Source organism: Thermothelomyces thermophilus, chromosome 1 (genome assembly GCF_000226095.1).
Source record: "Thermothelomyces thermophilus ATCC 42464 chromosome 1, complete sequence".
NCBI classification, from domain to species: Eukaryota; Fungi; Ascomycota; class Sordariomycetes; order Sordariales; family Chaetomiaceae; genus Thermothelomyces; species Thermothelomyces thermophilus.
The window spans coordinates 10618110-10638925 of NC_016472.1; the positions used below are offsets into that span (position 1 = coordinate 10618110).

At 63.3% G+C, this 20816-nt stretch overlaps 5 protein-coding genes across 5 annotated transcripts; 3 read left to right on the forward strand and 2 right to left on the reverse strand.

Annotated features, from left to right (window-relative positions):
• Nucleotides 1-958: 958 nt before the first annotated feature.
• On the forward strand, nt 959-8793 carry MYCTH_112805 (non-ribosomal peptide synthetase; the record flags this gene model as incomplete). Its single annotated transcript, XM_003660898.1, has 5 exons — nt 959-1618; nt 1777-2378; nt 2439-3783; nt 3919-4116; nt 4270-8793. Exons 1-5 carry the CDS (start codon nt 1133-1135, stop codon nt 8791-8793), a joined length of 7155 nt encoding a protein of 2384 aa, XP_003660946.1. The 5' UTR covers nt 959-1132.
• A 593-nt stretch (nt 8794-9386) lies between these two features.
• On the reverse strand, nt 9387-13698 carry MYCTH_104717 (ABC transporter-like protein; the record flags this gene model as incomplete). The annotated part of the gene is made up of 2 exons (XM_003660899.1): nt 9387-12637; nt 12741-13698. 2 exons carry the CDS (start codon nt 13696-13698, stop codon nt 9387-9389), a joined length of 4209 nt encoding a protein of 1402 aa, XP_003660947.1.
• Nucleotides 13699-14279: 581 nt separating this feature from the next.
• MYCTH_59137 (siderophore biosynthesis protein) lies at nt 14280-15948 on the reverse strand. The gene is made up of 2 exons (XM_003660900.1): nt 14878-15948; nt 14280-14756 (listed from the first exon to the last, which is right to left on the reverse strand). The coding sequence occupies exons 1-2, from the start codon at nt 15868-15870 to the stop codon at nt 14385-14387; spliced, it is 1365 nt and encodes a 454-aa protein (XP_003660948.1). The 5' UTR covers nt 15871-15948; the 3' UTR covers nt 14280-14384.
• A 323-nt stretch (nt 15949-16271) lies between these two features.
• Nucleotides 16272-17281, forward strand: MYCTH_112802 (Crotonase-like protein; the record flags this gene model as incomplete). Its single annotated transcript, XM_003660901.1, has 2 exons — nt 16272-16522; nt 16677-17281. The coding sequence occupies exons 1-2, from the start codon at nt 16294-16296 to the stop codon at nt 17279-17281; spliced, it is 834 nt and encodes a 277-aa protein (XP_003660949.1). The 5' UTR covers nt 16272-16293.
• Nucleotides 17282-18135: 854 nt separating this feature from the next.
• MYCTH_109499 (general substrate transporter) lies at nt 18136-20490 on the forward strand. The gene is made up of 4 exons (XM_003660902.1): nt 18136-18569; nt 18637-18907; nt 18989-19331; nt 19388-20490. The coding sequence occupies exons 1-4, from the start codon at nt 18307-18309 to the stop codon at nt 20317-20319; spliced, it is 1809 nt and encodes a 602-aa protein (XP_003660950.1). The 5' UTR covers nt 18136-18306; the 3' UTR covers nt 20320-20490.
• Nucleotides 20491-20816: the final 326 nt, after the last annotated feature.

The following is a 20816-nucleotide window of genomic DNA, read 5'->3' on the forward strand; positions in this document are numbered from 1 at the left end:
CTGATTGATAAGATTATTCACGGGTCTCAGACAAGGGTCCCATGAGGAGCTCGGGGACAAAGACCCCTGTTGAAGCAAAAAAACAAAAATTCACGCATCGTCCGTCTCAGCTCAAACTTGCAGCTAGCAGCAGTCCATACTGCAAATGGTTAGCCCAAAACATCTCTACTCTGATTGATAAGAGAGAGAAGAGAAGAGAAGAATGGTGGGGCACTCAAAACCCATATCCCACCCTCCCGGGTATCCAACAGCAGCAAGTTGTGCCCTCAAAATTTCTTGTCGTGGGGTGGGGGGTTAACAAGGGTAACTAGCGTAGCGAGGGTTGCAACGTTCCTCGACAAGGGGTGCTTTCCCGAGGTGTTTAGCCGTTGGTGGTGCGGAAACATGGCCCCATCGGGAAGAAGAGGAAGCTCGGGGACCTTGTTCCCAGCACCGTACGCCAAGAAAACTGTGTACAAAAAACGTTCTGACCAGGGGAGGGGGGGCGTTTGCCTATCCAGGCCATGGCGAGGACAGTTATCTGATCTTGAGCCCCCTTGTCTTGTGGACCCTCAGCCATCCCCCCCTCATGCTTTGCGGCCGGTGAGTGAGCTCATCATGGCTCACACCTCCCCACGGCGGGCACTCTGGGATGGGCCGATCTCGGGTGCTGTTTCGTTTTCGTTTTTTTTTCCACACTTTCTGGGGCGGGCAAGGCGGGTAGGCTGGGCAGGCTGGGCTGTCACCGGGAGGGGTTGCTGTGGTGGTGGGTTCCCGGTTACAGGTTCTCTCTCTGGCAGTGGATGCTACTAAAAAGTGCGGAATAATATGCATGTAGTAGTACATACAAGTAGGGTACGGGCCAAAAGAAAACGGACTCAGGCGGGAGTGCGGATCGTACACCTTGCAGAGGCCTTGCAGAGACCCTCATCAGCAGCAACCTTGTTATACTCGTTGAGTATAGCGAGCGTACGAGGGCAAAACTACACCAACTCGTCACACACATACGGAGACGAGCAGTGCAAATTTCCCCATCACTCATTCTCTATTTCGGGAAACAACCCGGGGGTACTGCCGCGGTTATCCATCTCTATACACTCATCTCAGATCTCAACCGTCACAAATCAGCAGCCGAGCCGAGAGGCTCGTCGAGATGGGGTCTGTCCAGGGCCTTGAACAGCGCCCGCAGAAGGCGGAAGAGGCGACAGTCGCGGTCCCGCAGACCAATGGCCTAGCAAGAGCAGCAGCGTCGACGGCGGCGACGGCGGCGACGGCGGCAACGGCGGCAAGCGAGGAGGTGGTGCTGCTGGCATGGCTCATCGTCCTCCTCCGGACGCGGGAAGACCACCAGTTCACCTTTGAGTGGGCATACTACCGGACAGGAAGAACGGAAGCGGAGACGGGAGAGGGTGGCGGCGGCGGGGACAAGCTGTCTAGCGTGGTACGGCTGTCGGCGAGCGAGGTCGTGCCGGACCTGAGCACGCGCGTGGACCGGGCGGCGTCGGCTATTGCGAGCCGGATCGCGGCGTCCTCGCCGAGGCCGCGGACTGGTCCCATCTCGCTCCTGCTCAGCACCGGTTCTCTGTCCCCCCAGGGCAGCAGTAAGGGGGAAGGAGAGGAGGAGGCCAACAAGGACGAGGTACGTAAGGAGGGAGGCAGTCTTTTTTTTCTTCTTCTCCAGACACCTCCCCCTTCCCCCCCGCCCTCATTTTTTTTTCTTTTTCTTTTTCTTCTTTTTATTTTTTACAGAAAACAATTTACTATTTAAATGTCATGACTGACACAAACATCCTCCAGCCGTCCCTACATGTCGAGGTACACCTCGGGGGCGGCGGCGACGGCGGCTCAGCGGTAGAGGTCCGGCCGGTGTGGCACAGCGAGGACATGCTCCCGTTTACGGTTCGGCGGCACGTCGAGAACCTCAAGGAGACGGTGGGCCAGTGCCTGTCGCGGCCCGAGGCGGAGGTGAAGAGCCTGCTGGGGCCGACGGAGCACGACCTGGATCAGATCTGGGGGTGGAACGGCGAGCTGCCGCCGACGTACGACTGCTGCATGCACGAGGTCGTCTCGGAGCGGGCGCGGCGGCACCCGGACAAGGAGGCCATCTCGTCCTTTGACGGGCGGCTGACGTACGGGCAGGTGGACGGGTACTCGACGGCGCTGGCGCGGCGGCTGCGGGCCGAGCTGGGCGTGCGGCTGCACGACGTGGTGCCCGTGTGCTTCGAGAAGTCGAGGTGGACCGTCGTCGCCGTGCTCGCCGTCCTCAAGGCCGGGGCCACCATGGTCATGATGGATCCCAGCCTCCCGCTCGGCCGCCTGCGGAACATGGCCGGCCAGGTGGGCGCCAAGGTCATGGTCTCGTCGCGGAAGCAGCGCGGCCTGGCGGAGAGCATTCTCGGGTCGGGAGAGGACGAAGAAGGGGGGGGAGGAAAAGGAGACAGCAGCAGCATCAGCAGCAGCATCAGCAGCAGGATCGTGGTGGTGGAGGAGGAGACGTTCGCGTCCGTGTCCTTGGAGATTGACAGAGTAGAGGGGACAAAAGAAGAAGAGCTGCCGCGGGTGCCGCCGTCGACCATCATGTACATCATCTTCACGTCCGGCAGCACGGGGACGCCCAAGGGGGTGCAGATCTCGCACCGGACGTACTCGAGCAGCGCGTTCCCGCGGGCGCGGGCGGTCGGGTACGCCGAGGACTGGCGGGTGCTCGACTTCGCGTCGTACGCCTTCGACGTGAGCATCGACAGCATGATGCTGACGCTGGCCAACGGGGGCTGCCTGTGCATCCCGTCGGACGAGGAGCGGCTGGACGACATCAACGGGGCCATGCGGCGGATGCGGGTCAACTACGCCGGCATCACCCCCTCGGTGGCCCGCATCCTCGACCTCGACGTCATCGACTCGCTCCGGGGGGGGCTCGGGCTGGGCGGCGAGGCCGTGTCGGCGCGCGACGTCGACGTCTGGGGCCGCCACGCCCGCATCGTCATCGGCTACGGGCCCTGCGAGTGCACCATCGGCTGCACCGTCAACCCGAGCGCGGCCACGGGGCGCGGATACATCTCGATCGGCCGGGGCAACGGCGCGGCCATCTGGATCGTCGACCCGGCCGACCACGAGGTGCTCGTGCCCGTCGGCGCCGTCGGCGAGTTGTTGGTCGAGGGACCCATCGTCGGCCAGGGCTACCTCGGCGACCCGGAGAAGACGGCGGCGGCGTTCGTCGGGGCCCCGCGCTGGCTCGCCGCCGGCCACGGCTCCGGCTCCGGCTCCGGCCGCTACCCGGGCCGCGGCGGTCCCGAGGTGCGCCTGTACAAGACGGGCGATCTCGGGAGGTACGACCCGGACGGGTCGGGCGGCATCGTCTTCGTCGGCCGCAAGGACACGCAGGTCAAGCTGCGCGGGCAGCGGGTCGAGCTGGGCGAGATCGAGAGCCAGCTGAGGGCCCGGCTGCCGCCCGAGACGACCGTGATCGCCGAGGTCATCACCCCGTCCTCGTCCTCGTCCTCGTCCTCGCAGGCCGTTCTGGTGGCCTTCGTGGCACCGCGGCCCGCCAACGCGCACGGGCAGGAGGTGGCGCTCGAGACGGTCGAACTGGGCCCGGAGCTGGGCGCGGCCCTGGCCCGGGCCGACCGCGAGGTGGCCGAGGTGCTGCCGCGCTACATGGTGCCGACGGCCTACATCCCCGTCAGCCGCATCCCGACGCTCATCTCGGGCAAGACGGACCGCAAGAAGCTGCGGCAGTTTGGCGCCGGCGTCGACCTGCGGCAGATGACGGCCGAGGCGGCGGCGGCATCGGCGGCGGCGGCATCCGTGGATCATAGAAATGGTATTATCCCCTGCGCCGCCAATGGTGATGACCATGATGATGATGCTGTCAATGGCGACCAGGGAAACCAGCAGCAGCAGCAGCAGCAGCGGCAGCAGAAATGCCCCCCCCTGAGCGAGACGGAGGACCGGCTGCGGCATGCCTGGGCGCGCACGCTCCGGCTGGACCCGGAGACCATCGGGGCGGCCGACAACTTCTTTGCGCTGGGGGGTGACTCGCTGGCGGCCATGCGGCTCGTGTCGGTGTGCCGCGAGGGCGGGCTCGACCTCAGCGTCGTCAAGACGTTTTCCAACCCGACCCTGTCGGCCATGGCCGCGGTAGCCAACCCCCTGGACTTCTCTTCTTCTTCCTCCTGCTCCGGGTCCGGGTCCGGGTCCGGGTCCGGGTCCGGTTCAGGGGAGTCCCCAGACGGCGTGGGGCGGGCGGGGAGGGGGAGCGGCAGGAGGGAGCCCTTCTCGCTGATGCCGCAGCCGGCCGAGGAGGTCATCAAGGAGGCGGCTCGGGCCTGCGGCGTCGACGTGGCCGAGGTGCAGGACATGTACCCGTGCACGCCGACGCAGGAGTCTCTCTTCACCTTCTCGCTCAAGTCGGCCGAGCCCTACGTCGCCCAGCGGGTGGCCGCCATCCCCGCCCACGTCTCCCTGGGCGCGTGGAAGCGGGCGTGGGAGGCCGTGGTGGCGGCGACGCCCGTCCTGCGCTCGCGCCTGGTGCAGATCCCCGACCGTGCCGGGCTCGACCAGGTCGTGCTCGCCGAGGGAATCCGGTGGCGGCACGTTACCATCGCCGTCGCCGACGGCCTGGACCGCTACCTCGAGCAGGACCGGCGCGAGCGCATGGACTTGGGCCAGAGCCTGGCCCGCTACGCCATCGTCGAGGTCGAGGGCGAGGGCGGACAGCAGCGCTACATGGTCTGGACCCTGCACCACGCCGTCTACGATGGCTGGTCCGAGCCGCTGCTGCTCGAGCAGGTCCGCGACGCGTTGAAGAATGATGACAACAAACACCAGGAGGATATTAACGGCGATGATGACGGCGTCACCAACAACAACAACAATAACAAGAACGATAAAACGAGCAGACCCAATTCCCCCACCCCCACCATGGCCGACTTCGTCCAGTTCCTGCGCGAGACGGACGAGGCCGAGACCCGGGCGTTCTGGCGCCGGGAGCTCCAGGGGGCGACGGGCCCGCAGTTCCCGCGGGTGCCCTCGCGCGACTTCGTCCCGACGGCCGACCGGATCGTGGAGCGGCGGATATCGCTGCCCCCCGGCGCCGTCTCGGCCCTCCCCTTCACGCTGGCGACCCTGATCCGGGCCGCTTGGGCGCTGGTGTCGTCGCGTCACACCCTCAGCGGCGACGTCGTCTTTGGCGAGACCCTCACGGGCCGCGACGTCGCCCTGCCCGGGGTCGAGGCCATCGCGGGCCCCCTGATCGCCACCGTCCCCGTGCGCGTGCGCGTGCCCTGGGGTCGCCGCGGCAGCGCCGGCGCCGGCACCGTGGCTTCCTTCCTCGCCTCCGTCCAGCGGGCCGCCCTCGCCCGTACCCCTTTCCAGCACATGGGCATGCAGAACATCCGCCGCGTCAGCCGCGACGCCCAGTACGCCTGCGAGGCGCCCACCGGTCTCGTCATCCAGCCCCTGCCCGACGAGGACCGCATCGCCGCCCTCGCCGACCTCGGCTTCGGTCCGGGCGACCCCGTCCGCGAGGCCATCCACTTCAACCCCTACCCGCTCATGCTGGCCTGCGGCATCGAGCCGGGAGTAGGAAGCCAGCACGCCTTCCGCGTCTGCGCAAGCTTCGACGGCTCCCTGCTGACCGACGACCAGATGGGCCGCGTCCTGGCCCAGTTCGAGGCCGCCTGCGTTGGGCTCGCCACGGGCGACCTCGACCGGAGCCTCGACGACGTGTCCTGCCTCCCGGCCGACGACCTGGCCGCGATCTGGCGCTGGAACCGCGACCCGCCCCTCCTCACCCCGGACCGGGCCACCGGGCGCCTCCGGACCGACCCTGTCGCCGTCCGCCCGGGAGCCGTCTACGCTCCGCGCGCCGTGGTCCCCTGGGTCTGCGACCTGGCCAACCCGTCCTCCCTGCTCGCCCCGATCGGCTGCCCCGGCGAGCTGTGGCTCGAGGGGGGGTTCCTCACCGGCGACGACGTGGTCGACTCGCCCCCCTGGCTCCTGGCCGGTGCTCCGGGCGAGACTGCCGGCGGCCGGAGGGGCAAGGTCGCGCCGACGGGCGACGTCGTCGAGCTCCGCGAGGACGGCCAGCTGGTGTATCTGGGCCGCAAGGACGGCGACGGCGCCCTGGCCATCCTCCGGGGCCTCGGAGCCGATCCGGCCGAGCTCGAGGCTCACCTGTCGGCATACCTCCCGCCCTCGTCGACTCGTGCCGCCGCCGTGCCCGTGCCCGTGCCCGTGTCCGTGTCCGCTACGACCGAGGAGGAGGAGGAGGAGGAGGAGAGCAACAGCAACTCCGTCTCCCGGCAAAACCTGATGGTTCTTATCCAGCATCCCCGGACGACCTCGCCGGAGTCCGAGTCCGAGCCCAGTAGCATCATCAGGGTCCTGCCCGAGGACTACCGTGTCCCCCTCCCCGAGGGAGTATTCGAGGCCGTCGTCTGCGCTGAGCTGCCCCTCGACCTCGCCGGCCGGCTCAAGAGGCTCGACAAGTACGCCCAAAACTCGCTCGCGTCCCACCTGGTGCCCTCGGCCTACGTCGTCGTCGACAAGCTGCCCGCCATCGAGGGAGGGGAAGGTGGTGAGATCGATCGCCCTCTTCTCCAGAAGCTCGCCTCCAGCATCCCGCGTCAGGTCCTCGACCGGCTCCGCGAGGGCCTCGAGGCCGCGTGGAAGAGCAGCAGCAGCAGCAGCAACTTCCTCCCTACGCAGCAGCAGCAGCAGCCCACGACGACGACAACAATGACAACGACGATAAAGACAAACGACGGCACCACGAACACGACGACAACAACAAGTCCGACAGCGGTTGCCCAAGACATCCTGCGCAACGCCTGGGCTGGCGTCCTCGGCCTCGACGCCGGCCAGATCGACGTCGACGACAACTTCTTCCGCCTCGGCGGCGACTCGGTCCTGGCCATGAAGCTCGTCTCGCGCCTGCGCGCCCGGGGACACAAGCTGACCGTGGCCGACATCTTCCGGCACATGCGCCTCGGCGACGCCGCCAAGGTGCTCAAGGTCAACAACAGCAGCAACAAGAGCGGCGACAACAACTCGTCGTCCTCTCCTGGCGACGCCAACAACAACAACACCACCACCACCGCAGCTGCCGCCCCGGCCCCGTCCCCGGCCCCCGCCTCCGCCTCACCGCCGCCCTACCGGCCTTTCTCGATGCTGTCGTCACCAACAACAGCAGCAGCAGCAGGAGGAGGAGGAGGAGGAGGAGGAGGAGGAGGAGACCCCCAGCGGTTCGTCGAGGAGGTCGTCCGGCCGCAGCTCGGCGACCCCAACTGGGCCGTCCAGGACGTGTACCCGGCCACGGACTCGCAGATGCTCGACGTCCGGGCCACCATCCGGCCGCCGCGGACGTCGGTCCAGTACACGATGCTGTACTCGGACCCGAGCACCGGCACCGGCTTCGACCGGCCGCGGCTGCTCCGGGCCTGCGCCGCCCTCGTCGCCGCCCACGACATCCTGCGCACCGTCTTTGTCCAGCACGCCTCGGCCCTCTACCAGGTCGTCATCGACAAGGCCCATCTCGACGTCCCCGTCGCCGTGGTCCGGGCCGCCGCCGAGAGCGAGGATCTCGAGCACGCCGTCCGCGCGCACTGCTCGGCCCACGTCGAGTCCGAGGAGGCCTTCCGGCTGGGCTCGCCCATGGTCCACTTCTTCCTCGTCGAGGAGAGTGTCGAGGAGACGGAGGAGGTGGGCGGCGAGCCGAGAAGAAGAAGAGAAAGAAGAGACTGCCTGGTGATCTGCCTGTCGCACGCGCTCTACGACGGCGTCTCGCTGCCCGCGCTGCTGCGCGACCTCGACGGGCTCTACACGAGCGGCGCCGCCAACACACCGTCGTCTACCCCTTCGGCCCCGTTCTCCTCCTACCTCGCCCGCGCCCGCGCCGAGCCCGCCCGGTCCGAGGCGCTCGCCTACTGGAAGACCCTCCTCGCCGGCTCCTCCCTCTCCGTCCTCCCGGGCCAGACGACGACGACGACGACCGCTAGCAGCAGCAGGGCCATCTTCCACTTCAACCCCGTCCCATCCTCTTCTTCTTCTTCGTCTTCTTCACCCAATGGTGATGGACCCGCCCTGAACGGGACGACAACAACGACGAACGACGACTCGCCCGTGGCCACGACGGCGACGCTGCTGACGGCCGCGTGGGCGCTGGTGCTCGCGCGGCGGCTGCGCAACCCGGACGTCACCTTCGGCGCCGTCACGTCCGGGCGGGCCGCCGAGGCCGTCACCGTTCCCGTTCCCGTCGCCTCGGGGCGAGGAGGAGGAGGAGACCAGGGGGACGAGGCGGAGGCGGCGGTGGTGGCGGGCCCCTGCTACCAGCTGACGCCGGTGCGGGTGCCCTTTGCGCGCGGCTGGGCCGCCGCCGACCTGCTGGCCTACGTGCAGCGGCAGGCGGCCGAGTCGTCGGCGCACGACTTTGTCGGCTTCTCTGCCGTCGCCGAGGCCGTCGGCTGGACGTCGTCTTCGTCGATGTGGACGGGGACGAACAACAACAACATCTTCTTCGACTCGATCGTGCACCACCAGGACTGGGAGGACTTTGACGAGATGCCCTTCGCCGGCGGCCGCTGCGCCGTCGACATCCTCAACCCGCACGGCGACGCCGCCCGGCCGCTCAAGGCCGTCTCCTTTGTCCGCGACGGCCGCCTCCACGTCGGCGTCGTCGGCAGCGAGCACGACGCCGCCCTCGACGACCTCCTCGCCCAGCTGACCGCCGCCGCCCAGCTGTTGTTGCTCCGCGCCGGCGGCGACTCCCGCGAGCCGCTGCTCCCCGACGACGTCTTTGAGACTGCCAGGGAGTGAGGGCATGTCGAGCTATCATTTGGTGGTTACAGTGCACCAGTACACTAGTGCCAGAGTGCATGTTTATTGGAACCTTTCTTTATCCTCTGCTTTTCTGCTTTTCTGCTTTTCTGCTTTTATTGCGTCTAAATACAATCGTCATGATCAGTTCTCGCTTTCCTGTAATTATATAGCAATTTGAAGAGAATGCAATCAGTTCCTTGCGCTTTGGGTACCCCCCCTTTACCCCTATTTCCGCCGAGTAAACATGACACAACTTGTGTTCAGGGGCAGCGCTCCAACCATGCAATCATCATTCCAACAACTAATGATCAACATCTAATACCTAAACATCTATATCATTTAAAGTAGAGTGGTATTGAGAGGCTAGATTCCATTTCCTCCACTATTGTATATTATCGAAGACATCTCGAATCAGATTATTATATAAAAACAACTAATGGATATTTATTAAATTAGATTCCTAGATGTCTATATCATTACAAAACAATCAATATATATATATATCAACTATTTTCCTTTTTACCCAGCCGTTCGTCTATATACTAGACATCTATAGCATTGCAAACAACCGACACATGTTTCAATTAGAATTACTCGGCCACCGTCTGGTGCATCACGTTGGTGCGGTAGGCGGCCGACTTGCGCATGAGCTCCTCGTGGGTGCCCGAGTCGACGCAGCGGCCGTCCTCGATCCAAAAGATGCGGTCGGCCTTGCGGATGGTGCGCAGGCGGTGGGCGATGGCGATGACGGTGATCCCCCGCGCCGCCTTCTCGAGCCCGTCCTGCAGCAGCCGCTCCGACTCGGCGTCCAGGGCGCTGGTCGGCTCGTCGAGGATCAGCAGCCGGGGCTTGCGCACGAGCGCCCGGGCGATCGACAGGCGCTGCTTCTGCCCGCCCGAGAAGCGCGCCCCGTTGGGCCCGCACGGCGTGTCGTACCCCTCCGGCAGCGCCTCGATGACGTCGTGGATGTTGGCCAGCTTGCACGCCTCCACCATCTCCTCGCGCGTCGCCTCGCGGCCGCCCGGTCGGGCGCCCAGCCCCAGGTTGAAGGCGATGCTGCCCTCAAAGAGCATGCTCTCCTGCGGCACCAGCGCGATCGCGTCCCGGAAGGACGTGTCCCGGCTCTTGCTCACGTCGACCCCGTCGATCAGCACCGCCCCGGCCGACGGCGTGTACAGCCGCTCCACCAGCGAGATGATGGTCGACTTGCCCGCCCCGCTCGGCCCGACCAGCGCGCAAAAGGTGCCCGGCCGGATGTCCATGTTCAAGCCCTTGAGCACCTGGGCGTCCGGCCGCGCCGGATACGCGAACCAGACGTCGCGGAACTCCACGCTGGCCGCCCCCCCGCTACTGCCGCCGCCGCCGCCGATGATGCTGCTGCTGCTGCTGTGGCGGGACGCCGGCGTGTCGATGGCCTTCTCCTCGGTCGACGGGTCCGACTTTTCGCCGCCGCCGTCGTCGTCGTCTTCCTCCTTCTTCTCGTCCTTCTTCTTGTCCCCTGCCTCTGCAGGGGCAACCGCAGGCACGTTGCCCTTCATCCCGTCGGAGCCGATCTCGATCAGGCCCAGGATGCGGGCCATGGCCGCGCGGGCGCTCGACAGCTCCGGGGCCAGGGCGAACATCTGGCTCCACAGCAGGGCGCTCACGAGCAGGGAGAAGACGACGATGAGGAACTGGGCGGTGGAGACGTGGCCGCCGATGATCTGCTTGGCCCCCCACCAGTAGGCCAGCGCGTTGACGCAGTTGCCGAGGAAGTAGGTCGCGGCCTGGCACAGGCTCGCCTGGACCGTCACCTTGACCGTCTCGCGGCGGGGCCCGCGCAGGGAGCGGCGGTAGGTCCGCAGCGTCTCCTCCTCGAGCGCGAGGGCGGCGACCGTCTTGATGGACGCGACCGCCTCGGTGCCGATGTCGACCGAGCGGGAGTAGGCCGTCTCGTGGCGGTCCTCGAACCGGCCGAGCACGCGCAGCTCCAGCAGGCCGGCGCCGAGCAGCAGCGGCACCAGGGCGAGGCAGACCAGGGCGATGCGCCAGGCGATGATGTGCGTCATCACCACGGCCGCCACCAGGTTGGCCGAGATGGACAGGAGCGTGCCGATGACGGACCCGCTCAGGCCGGCCAGCGCGTTGCCGTCGCGCGTGATGTACGACAGCAGCACCGCCGGCGTGCGGCCGCGCGACTGGTGCCACTGCATGTCCTGCTCGAACAGCGACCGGAACGAGAGCACGCGGACCGAGTAGACGATCCGCTCCGTCACCCACCCGAACCCGGTCCAGCTGGCCGCGTTGGCCGCGAGCTCGACGACGGCCAGCACCAGGAACATGAGCCCGAAGAAGCTGCCGCTCGACCGGATATCGGCCGGGCTCCGGCACACGTTCAGCCTGTCCACCGTGTTGCCGAAGATGACGGCCTCGCCCGAGAAGGCCCCGCCCACCACGAGCGACCCCACGAGCGCCAGCGCCATCACCAGCAGGTGCGGCCGCACCGCCGGTGCGTACCCCTTCGCCAGCGCCCACAAGGACTTGGACGGCGTCTCGGGTTCCTCCGCCGCCTCGCCCTCGCCCTGGCCACCGCCCCTCCCTCCATCATCATCACCACCTCCTCCCGTCTCCTCCGCAGCCGCCAGAGGAGCCTTTTTCTCCTCCTCCTCCTCCTCCTTTGAATCGACCTGATGATCCGCGTCTTCTGTTGTGGTCGTTGCAGAAGTAGTAGTAGCAGTGGTGGTGGTGGTGGTGCTGGTGCTGGTGGCGGTGGCTGTGGCGTCGCCGCCGTCCTTACGAGACTCGGCAGGGCCAAGCGTCTGTAGCTTGACCATCTCGGCGTACGTGCCGCCCAGGGCCATCAGGGCCGCGTGGTTCCCTTGCTCGACGACGCGGCCCTTGTGCATGACGATGATGTTGTCGGCGCCCGTGACGGTCGAGAGCCGGTGGGCGATGGTGAGCACGGTCCGGCCGGCCGAGATGTTGTTGTTGATGATGGCCCGCTGGATGCGCTCCTCGGTCCTCGAGTCGAGCGCGGCCGTCGCCTCGTCCAGCACGAGCACGGCCGGGTTCTTGACCAGGGCCCGCGCGAGCGCCACCCGCTGCTTCTGCCCGCCGCTGATCAGCCGCCCGCTCGAGCCCACGACGGTGCCGTACCCGTGCTGCAGCCCCGTGATGAAGCCGTCGGCGTCCGCCAGCTTGGCCGCCTCGCGCACCAGCCTCACGATCTCCTGCACCTCCGGCCCGAGCCGCTCCGCCGCCGCCTCCAGGTCCTCGCCGTCCCGGACCTTGGCCGCCAGGTCGGCGAGGTCGGGCCCCAGGAGCGTCGCCTTGAGGCGGGCGTGGGCCGGGTTGGCCGAGTTGACCAACCCGTGCGCGATGTTCTCCAGCAGGGACCGGTCCAGGAGCGACGGCTCCTGCTGCACCAGGCTGAGGAGGCTGCGCAGCTCCCGCACGTTAATCTCGCGCAGGTCGTGCCCGCCAAACAGGACCCGGCCCTCGGTCGGGTCGTAGAGCCTCGTCACCAGGCCGGCGATGGTCGACTTGCCGCTGCCCGAGAGGCCGACGATGGCCGTATGCTTGCACGCCGGGATGCTGATGTCGACCTTGTCCAGCACGGTGACCTCGGGCCGGGACGGGTAGGTGAACGAGACGCCCTCGAGCTCGAAGCCAAACTTGTTGGACCCGGAGGAGTCTCCGGCTGTTTGCTGTTCTTGTTGCGGCTCGAGGAGTCGGACACCAGATGATGCTGTCCCGTCGATTTGCGACTCCCGGTCCATCTCCTCGCCGAGCTTTCGGAACGATGCCACCGCCGCGATGAAGAGGTGGACAAACGGAGCAATCTGGCTCAGGAGTAAGGTGGCTGTCATGTACGTAGGCCTCGGTCAACACACACTCACACTCACACACACACACACACAGAGAGAGAGAGAGAGAGAGAGATAGAGAGAGAATTCCTGACTAACCTTCGATCAGGATAAAGATGACGGTAAAGGTAGCACCGACGGTGGCGCCGCTCTTCTCCTCCCCGGCGGCGGCCGCGTCGGCGATGCGCCGGCTACCCTGCCAGAAGGCGAGGCCGTTGGCGCCGTAGGCGATAAAGTAGAGCACGCCGGACTGGATGCCGACGGCGGTGGCCTTCTTGAGCCCCTCGCGCCTGGCGGCCGAGAGGGCCTCGGCGAACTTGCGCTCGAGGCGGGCGTGGGCGCCGAAGGCCTGGACGACGACGACGTTGGACAGCGCCTCGGACGCGATGGAGGCGGCCCTGGCGGCGTGGTCGGCCACGCGGCCCGAGTACTTCTCGATGTAGTGGCTGCCCACGAGGGACATGAGGAAGTAGGCGGGCACGAGCGAGATGAGCATGGCGGCGAGCTCCCAGTTCTTGATGAAGGCGACGATGTAGGCCGTGATGAAGAAGGACACGCTCGACAGGCAGATGCCCACCTTCTCGGACGTGCCCGAGCGGATGGTCTGGATGTCGGCGCTCAGGCGCGAGGCCACCTCGCCCGGCGGCAGGCCGTCGAAGTAGGACGGCTCCTGGCGCAGCAGCGTCGCCAGGTAGCGCTCGCGCAGCCGCTGCGCCAGCCGCGTCCCGTACAGCGTCCAGCAGGTCAGGTGGGCGTAGATGGTGACGAATTGGGCGATGGCCAGGTACACGATCATGAGGATCTTGTCGTTGACGCTGCTCTGGTACGACGCCGCCGCCGCGTCCGGCACCGCCCCCCCCTCCGTCGCGTCCTCCATGCACGTCACCTCGTTGAAGTCGTTGAGGAGCTCGCCAAAGAAGATACCGATCAGGGGGAACGGGACGCCCGAGGCGATGGCGCACAACACCGCCGCTAGCAGCATGCACAGGTCGCCCTTGGATGGGTCGCCCGCCAGGAGCAGGCGCCCGTAGCCCGTGAATGTGTTGACGAACTTCATGGTCGTCCTCCCAACTCGATGGTATCCGTATCCGTACCAGCAAGCATGAGAACTGGCCGGTGCCCCTTCTTCGACTTTTTTCTTCTTTTGCTTTGTCACTACCTTTTTCTTTCCTTTCCTCGACGGCAGAGGAGGACGGTGCCAACAAGGGTCCCCCCCGGTGGGCATACTCGTTTAAAGAGCAGCCATAACTGGTTAGCGTGAACCTCTGCCGACATCGGGTCGTGCGAGATAATCTATTAGTATTGTTTGTACAGGGGTGGGATAAAGAAGGGGGGTGTGGTGTTCTCGGGTGATGAACAGGGGAAGGGGGGGAAAGGGTGTGGACCATGAGAAAGTCCCGCCGACTCCACAACCCTCCCCCCCACTCACACCCCCCCCCGGGGGGCATGGGTACAACCCGGCCTTGCAGACGGAAGAGTCTTTTTGCAGAATGTGATGCCACCCTCGGTGTCTGGTAGCGTATCGTATGTGCATACAGGGACTCCCTGAGTCGCCCAGACCGCCCCCTCGCCGAGCTGGGTTTGCCTCGGCTATTTTGTCGTTGGCGAAAGAGGGTGATAGATGCGTCGTGGTATCTTAGTGCTGAAAAACGTTTCACAACGGGTTCTCGCCCTTGGGGAATGTAGAATCCTATGTTACAGGAGGTGCTGACAGTGTAAGAGAAAGGAGAACAAAACACATGATTAGAGCTTTGCATTCCACGCCGCTCGGTCTGCCGACTCCAGCGGCTTTTCTCGCCCGTCCCAGAACAGCGGACATAGCTGGAACCACTTCTCCCTACTGCAGATCGACAGTACCGACCGCTTGTGTCCCAGATCCACGTACTTGCCAATGACCAAGCCCTGCGCGTTCTCGTACGTGAGGATGGTGCCTCCCGTCGCCTTGGGCTCGCCCACCACGTTGGCAGTCCGAGGGTCGTCGAGGAAGCAGTAGTGGATGCAGCTGGAGTACCAGGCGTTGACGCGCTTGGGGCCGCGGAACGAGGCCTCGCCGACGAGCGAGTGACGGCCGCGATCGTAGTTGCCCGCATCATAGTGGGCGCCGAAGTGGTCCTCCTAGGAATTGGGACAAACAAAATGTTGTTAGAAAGGGGCATGACACACACACACACACACACACACACACACACAATCGGGCATTCAGGAGGAAAGAAGAGGGGCCCAGGGGCTTGCTTACCTTTGCCCAGTACAGCTCGTAGTAAGCGAAACGCGAGTTATCGAACCGCCCAAACAGGCAGAGGACGTGAGGATCAAAGTGCAGCTTGCGCAGGTACTCGCGGTGCTGGTCCAGCGTCCCCGTCTCGTTCCACCCGGCCGCGACGCGCGGGTCGTTCTGCCACTTGTTGAAGAGCTTCAGGTGTTCCTCATCTTGCCAGTCGACCACCTCGAGAGAGAAGTGTGCGTCGAGCTCGGGAATGTAGCGACTGTAGACGATCGATCCGGGCCGTGGCTTAGGACGCCTGACCGGGTGGCGTGTGAAGACCGGCTCTCCGTCCGGGAACTTGTTGGTGATGTGGAAGTTTTCGGGCATCGGAGGATACTCGGCCAGGGACTTTCGCAGATGGCCGTCCGTGCCATCGCCGACGATCCAGATCGGACGCGGCCCGACGGGCGACGCGGCGCCCTGCCAGAACGAACTCCGGAGGATCAGCAGTTCGCCCTCGCCGCTCACGATCGGCTGTCGGGTCCCCGCTGGAGGGCCTCGCGCATCCCAACGCGGCTTGGGATGGACGACCGCCAGGCCTGTGGCAAGGAGCTCGTCCGTAAGTTGGCCCTTTCCTTCGCCCTTCAGCACGAGTCTGAAATATTCGTGGATCGGGTGTGCGAGGAAGATGGCGTGGACGACGTTCCAGACGGGACCCAGGGACGGTGCGCCGGATCCCGTCCAGCTGAAGACGGTCGACGGACTCCGTCGCGCTCGTGCCCATGGGCTGTTGTCAGAAATTGGCGGCCGTTCATCCTGGGGTGGGACGATCAGGTCGAGCCACTGCAGAGTGCCGAGGTGAAGAGGCTCCGGTAATGGCCGTCCATCCGCAGGTTGCCGGTCGTCTAATTTCAAGACGAGCTGCGCGGGCGTCGTGCCGGTGACGGTGTGCACCCGGTATGCCGTCAGAAATGGGTGCGGCAGCTTCACGGGAGGGTAATTGGGTGCTAGTGTCGTGGATGTCATGGTGGGTTGCTGACTCTTGTGCAAACGTGAGGGTTCAATTGAGCGTTTGAGAAGGCGGAGGAGGAGATCAGACGGGGCAGATGCGGGCCAGAAACAAGTTGAAGCTTGCCCTCAGAGACTCGAAGCTCTCTCCTCAGCTTTTTTTTTTTTCTCGGGTGTGTCTCACAGAGCGACGGATTGTCCCGATATCGCATGCATGGGGTGTCAATATGCATCCATTCAGGACGTAGTGTACCAGAAGCGATATCCCCGAGAGCACTGGCCCCCGAGGAGGACCCGTCCTAGCCGGGATAACCCCTTCAACCCCTGGACTGGCCGGCAATGCTATAAAATAAAACTAAAGGGTGACGAGGACGAGGCCTATCGCTTCCGCCAGAAGCCCAGCTTGACCAAGTGCATACGAACCAGCCCCATCCCGCCGCAATGTCATGGAAAAGGGAGACCGTCCGATTCCGACACTTTTATGTGTCCTATCCGGCGGAACACATCATCCAGGTCACCATCAACCGGCCCGACAAGCTCAACTGCATCGACAAGGCGACCAGCCGCGAGATCGCACAGGTCTGGGAAGAACTCGACCGCGATGAGACATTGTGGGTGGGCATCATCACGGGCGCCGGGCGGGCGTTTTGCACCGGGGCGGATCTCCACGGTGAGTATTTTCGTGCTGTGCTGCGTACACTACCCTGCTACCCTGGTACCTGGTTAACCCGGTTGGGGGGGGGAGGGAGTGAGGGGGTGTGCGCAACAAGACGAGCTCGATTCCCCTTTCCCCCTGGTCGGGCCGGTGTCTGACGCGGCAGCAGAGTGGAACGACATGAACAAGGCGGGCGTGGTCAACGACATGGCTGCGCCGGGGCTCGCGGGACTCCCCCGGCGCGACGGCAAGAAGCCCATCATTGCGGCCGTCAATGGCATCTGCATGGGCGGGGGGTTCGAGATGGTGGCCAATTGCGACCTGGTGGTGGCCGCGTCGTCGGCCGTCTTCTCCCTGCCCGAGGTCAAGCGAGGCATCGTGCCGGTGGCGGGGTGTCTGCCGCGCTTGACTCGCACGCTGGGGTTGCAGCGCACCATGGACCTCGTGCTAACGGGCCGGACGGTCGACGCCAAGACGCTCTACGAGTGGGGGCTCGTGACGCAGGTGGTGGATGCCGCCGGCGCCGACGGTGACAAGCTTGTTGTGCGGGCTGCCCTCGAGGTTGCGCAAGCCATGTGCCGAAACAGCCCGGATGCGCTCATTGTCGGGCGGACGGGGGTGCGCATGGCCTGGGAGGAGGGCAGTGTGGAGAAGGCGGTGTCGGCCTTGGAGCGGGAATGGTATCCACGGCTGGTGCAGGGCGCCAACTTCCGCGAGGGCATCCAGGCGTTTGTGGAGAAGAGGAGTCCCAAATGGCGGGATTCTAAGCTGTGAGGTCAGTTGTTGAGGACAAGACCTTCACGGCGGTGCGTGTGTGTACGGATGTATGTATTTCGTAGAGACTGACTGCCACGGAGCCAGTCTCGCCCGTCTCCGTAGTGTAACAATCCACCACCAGTGTGCTGTGTTGTATGTAGTAGCTCCGCTTCCTTTTCTTTTCTCTTCTTTTCTTTTCTTTTCTTACCTTGCTCCGCAGCGTCCGCAGGATAACCCGCAACATGCGCGCATTTTCTGGATTTTTCCTCGACCTGGCCTAACCTGATGGGACCCTTGTGCTTGTCGAATAATTATGGCGTGGAGTGGTAAGCGAGGAGCAGGCAGGGTCCGGTGGAAAAAAAACTCTGATCTAATCTGATGGATTGATTAGATTGCACCTTTGGCTAGCTGCAATCCAAGCCCGAGCCAAGAGTGGGGCAGAGTGGGAAGGTGTGGATCAAGAGCGCGTTTCATTAGGTAAAACCCACGAGCTCAAGGTTATCAATCAGAGCAGCTCTCAGTGCCAACCCCGATCGCGCACACACTGTGTACAAAGGGCTCCGAGTTGGGACCATCACCACCAATCACCACCAGGGTTGAACCGATGTCGGGAGCGCACCAACGAGAGGGCCCAGCCAATATTTGCAAAATCATGGTCTGATCTTATCAGATGGGCTCCAATGCCCAATCCGCGCCAATCCTCGCCAATCCTCGCCAATCCGCGCCATGTGGGAATTGGGAGGAAAAATGGGCACCGCACAACACGGGGGCTGGAACGCATGGCACGAGTCGCTGCGATATTCAATACGACGTTGCTGCCAACAGCTAACCACCAACATCTGAACATCTCCTCCATCTCTTCTTAACTTGCCATTGCGGCCTCTCATCCCGCTCGCTGAGCTGAGCCTGGTCATTCAATCCGGCTTTGGCATCGCCGCGTCTTTTGGCCGCTCTCTTGTTCGACGGGCTCTACTTGTCTCCTTGAGTTTCCCCCCTTCCCCCCGCCCCATCTCCTGGAGCCATTCTCTGTCCAGTCGACAAAGATGCCGCGATTGTCCAACATCAAAACTGCCCTTCGTCGGCCGTCGGCGGAGGAGGAGAAGCGCGCCGATCCCACCGTCGTCGACGCTTCCTTTGAGAGGACAGACAAGGAGGCCGTGGCCGACAACGCCGCCCCTGTCAACAACGATGGCGGTGACACATCGTCATCAGACCTTCCCGCAAAGGACGCGCAGCGCGGCGTGCAAGAAGTTGAGGCCGTGACAATGAGCTGGTCCAAAGCGGCTCTGATTGGCGTCTTCCTGAAGTGCGTGACCAGTTTTCTCCAAGCGTCTGTTCCGCTACCGAAAAGCTAACCTCTCTGCTCTGCTCAGCATCTGGTTGCTATACTTCGTCAATGCCTTTCAGAGCGCCATCCTCAACAGTCTGACGCCCTATGTGACGAGTGATTTTGAATCCCACTCGCTGCTCAATGTTATCGACATCGTCGCTGGTTCCATGACAGCCGCCGTCTTCATCCCTCTCTCCAAGATTCTGGATATCTGGGGCAGAGCCGAGGGGTTTGTCATCATGGTCGTCTTTGCTACACTAGGGCTGGTTCTCATGGCCGCTTGCGACGGACTCGCCATGTTCTGTGCTGCAAATGTAAGACCATGGTGTTGTTGTACGAGTGGAAGCGTCAAGAGTAAGTAGTACAGGGCTGACAGTCAATGCTCTCCACCACAGGTCTTCTACAAGGTCGGCTTCACCGGCATGACCTACTCTATCGACGTGATCACCGCCGATTCTTCCCAACTGAAGAACCGTGGCCTGGCTTATGCCTTCACCTCCTCGCCCTACATCATTACAGCCTTCGCTGGCCCTAAGGCTGCCGAGGATTTCCTGGAACACGTCAACTGGAGGTGGGGCTTCGGTTGCTTTTCCATCATCTTCCCGGTCGTTGCCGCTCCCTTGTTTTTTGTTCTCAAGTACCACCGTCACAAGGCCCGGAAGCAAGGCCTGCTTGTCAAAGAAAAGAGCGGCCGCACATGGATCCAGTCCATCTGGCACTACGTTGTCCAGTTTGATGGTCAGTTGACAAGCCCCAGACCCGCGACCGCCGAGTCATCGCTAACCGTGCCAAAGCGCTCGGAGTCTTTTTGTTTTCCGCCGGACTGACCGTATTTCTTCTGCCGTTCACCCTTGCTGGCCAGGCGCCAAACGGCTGGGGCTCGGACTATATCATTGCCATGATTGTCGTCGGCTTCGTTCTTCTCTGCGCCTTCGGGCTTTACGAGTCCTTCTGGGCCCCGGTCCCCATGATCACCTACAAGATGCTGGCCGATCGGACCGTGATCGGCACCTGCATGCTCAGCATCAGCTACCAGGTCTCCTACTACTGCTGGGCCAACTACTTCAGCTCCTTCCTCCAGGCCGTCAACGACCTCACCGTGTCTCAGAGCGGCTACATCGACAACACGTTCAGCGTCGTCTCGGGCGTCCTCCTCTTCATCGTCGGATTCCTGATCCGCAAGACGAGCCATTTCAAGTGGTTGCTGTACATTGCAGTACCCCTCTACACTTTCGCCCAAGGCCTGATGATTTACTTCCGCCGCCCGGACCAGTCCGTTGGCTACCTCATCATGTGCGAAGTTTTCATCTCCATCGCCGGCAGCACCTTCATCATCGTCATGCAGGTCGCCATGCTCGCAGCTGTCGATCATCAGCACGTCGCCGCCGCGCTCTCCCTGCTGAACGTCGTCGGCACCACCGGCTATGCCGTCGGCGCTACCATTTCGGGTACCATCTGGACAAACACTTTCCGGAAAGCTCTGATTCGGTACTTGCCTGAATCGGCGCTGCCCCAGCTCGACGAGATATATGAGCAACTTGATGTCCAGCTTTCATTTGCGGACGGAACTCCTATCAGGCGAGCCATCCAGGAAGCCTATGGTTACGCCCAGACACGGATGCTCGCTGCCGGCACCTCGGTAATGGCTGTGACTTTTGTTGGTGTGCTATTGATGCGGAACATCAACGTTGCCAAGGTTGCGCAGGTCAAGGGCGTGGTTTTCTAAGGCCCTTTTTTGGAAAGTTTCCATGATCGTATTGTGCAACGAGTATTGGCATTGAGAGATAAGGGTGGACTTTGGACTAATTCTGGTTCGGAATACCTGTATTTCATAATGTGACGATATCTATCTGAAGAGTCGCAATGAATAAGATGCTGTGCAGGGTGCTGGTATATTAATCCGTCTGTCAGATGCGTCTGGCCGCGAACCATGCTTCAATGTGGGCAAGAGCAATCTGTTGCCAACAGCATCAGCCCACAGCAACACTGCTATCATGATAGGTGATTAATTACGTCAAATATGTACGTCTGTCCAGTGTCGACGTTGCCGCTTGATCCACTAGCATCAGCAACCGCTGTTAGGCACTCGAATTTCCCCGTCCGAAAACACTCAAGTCTTAATTCTTATTTTCACCCATGTCTTTCCTATTTCACCCGACCTTTGTGATGGAAGATGGTTCCAATTGATGGAAGATAGTTGGTAAGTTGTAAATAGTTCAAAAG

Coding starts and splice junctions, on each gene's coding strand:
- MYCTH_59137 (XM_003660900.1), bottom strand. CDS start 15,870: ATGACATCCACGACACTAGCACCCAATTACCCTCCCGTGAAGCTGCCG. Junction 14,757..14,877: donor ACGAGCTGTACTGGGCAAAG/GTAAGCAAGCCC, acceptor CCCAATTCCTAG/GAGGACCACTTCGGCGCCCA.
- MYCTH_109499 (XM_003660902.1), top strand. CDS start 18,307: ATGCCGCGATTGTCCAACATCAAAACTGCCCTTCGTCGGCCGTCGGCG. Junction 18,570..18,636: donor CTGATTGGCGTCTTCCTGAA/GTGCGTGACCAG, acceptor TGCTCTGCTCAG/CATCTGGTTGCTATACTTCG. Junction 18,908..18,988: donor CCATGTTCTGTGCTGCAAAT/GTAAGACCATGG, acceptor TCTCCACCACAG/GTCTTCTACAAGGTCGGCTT.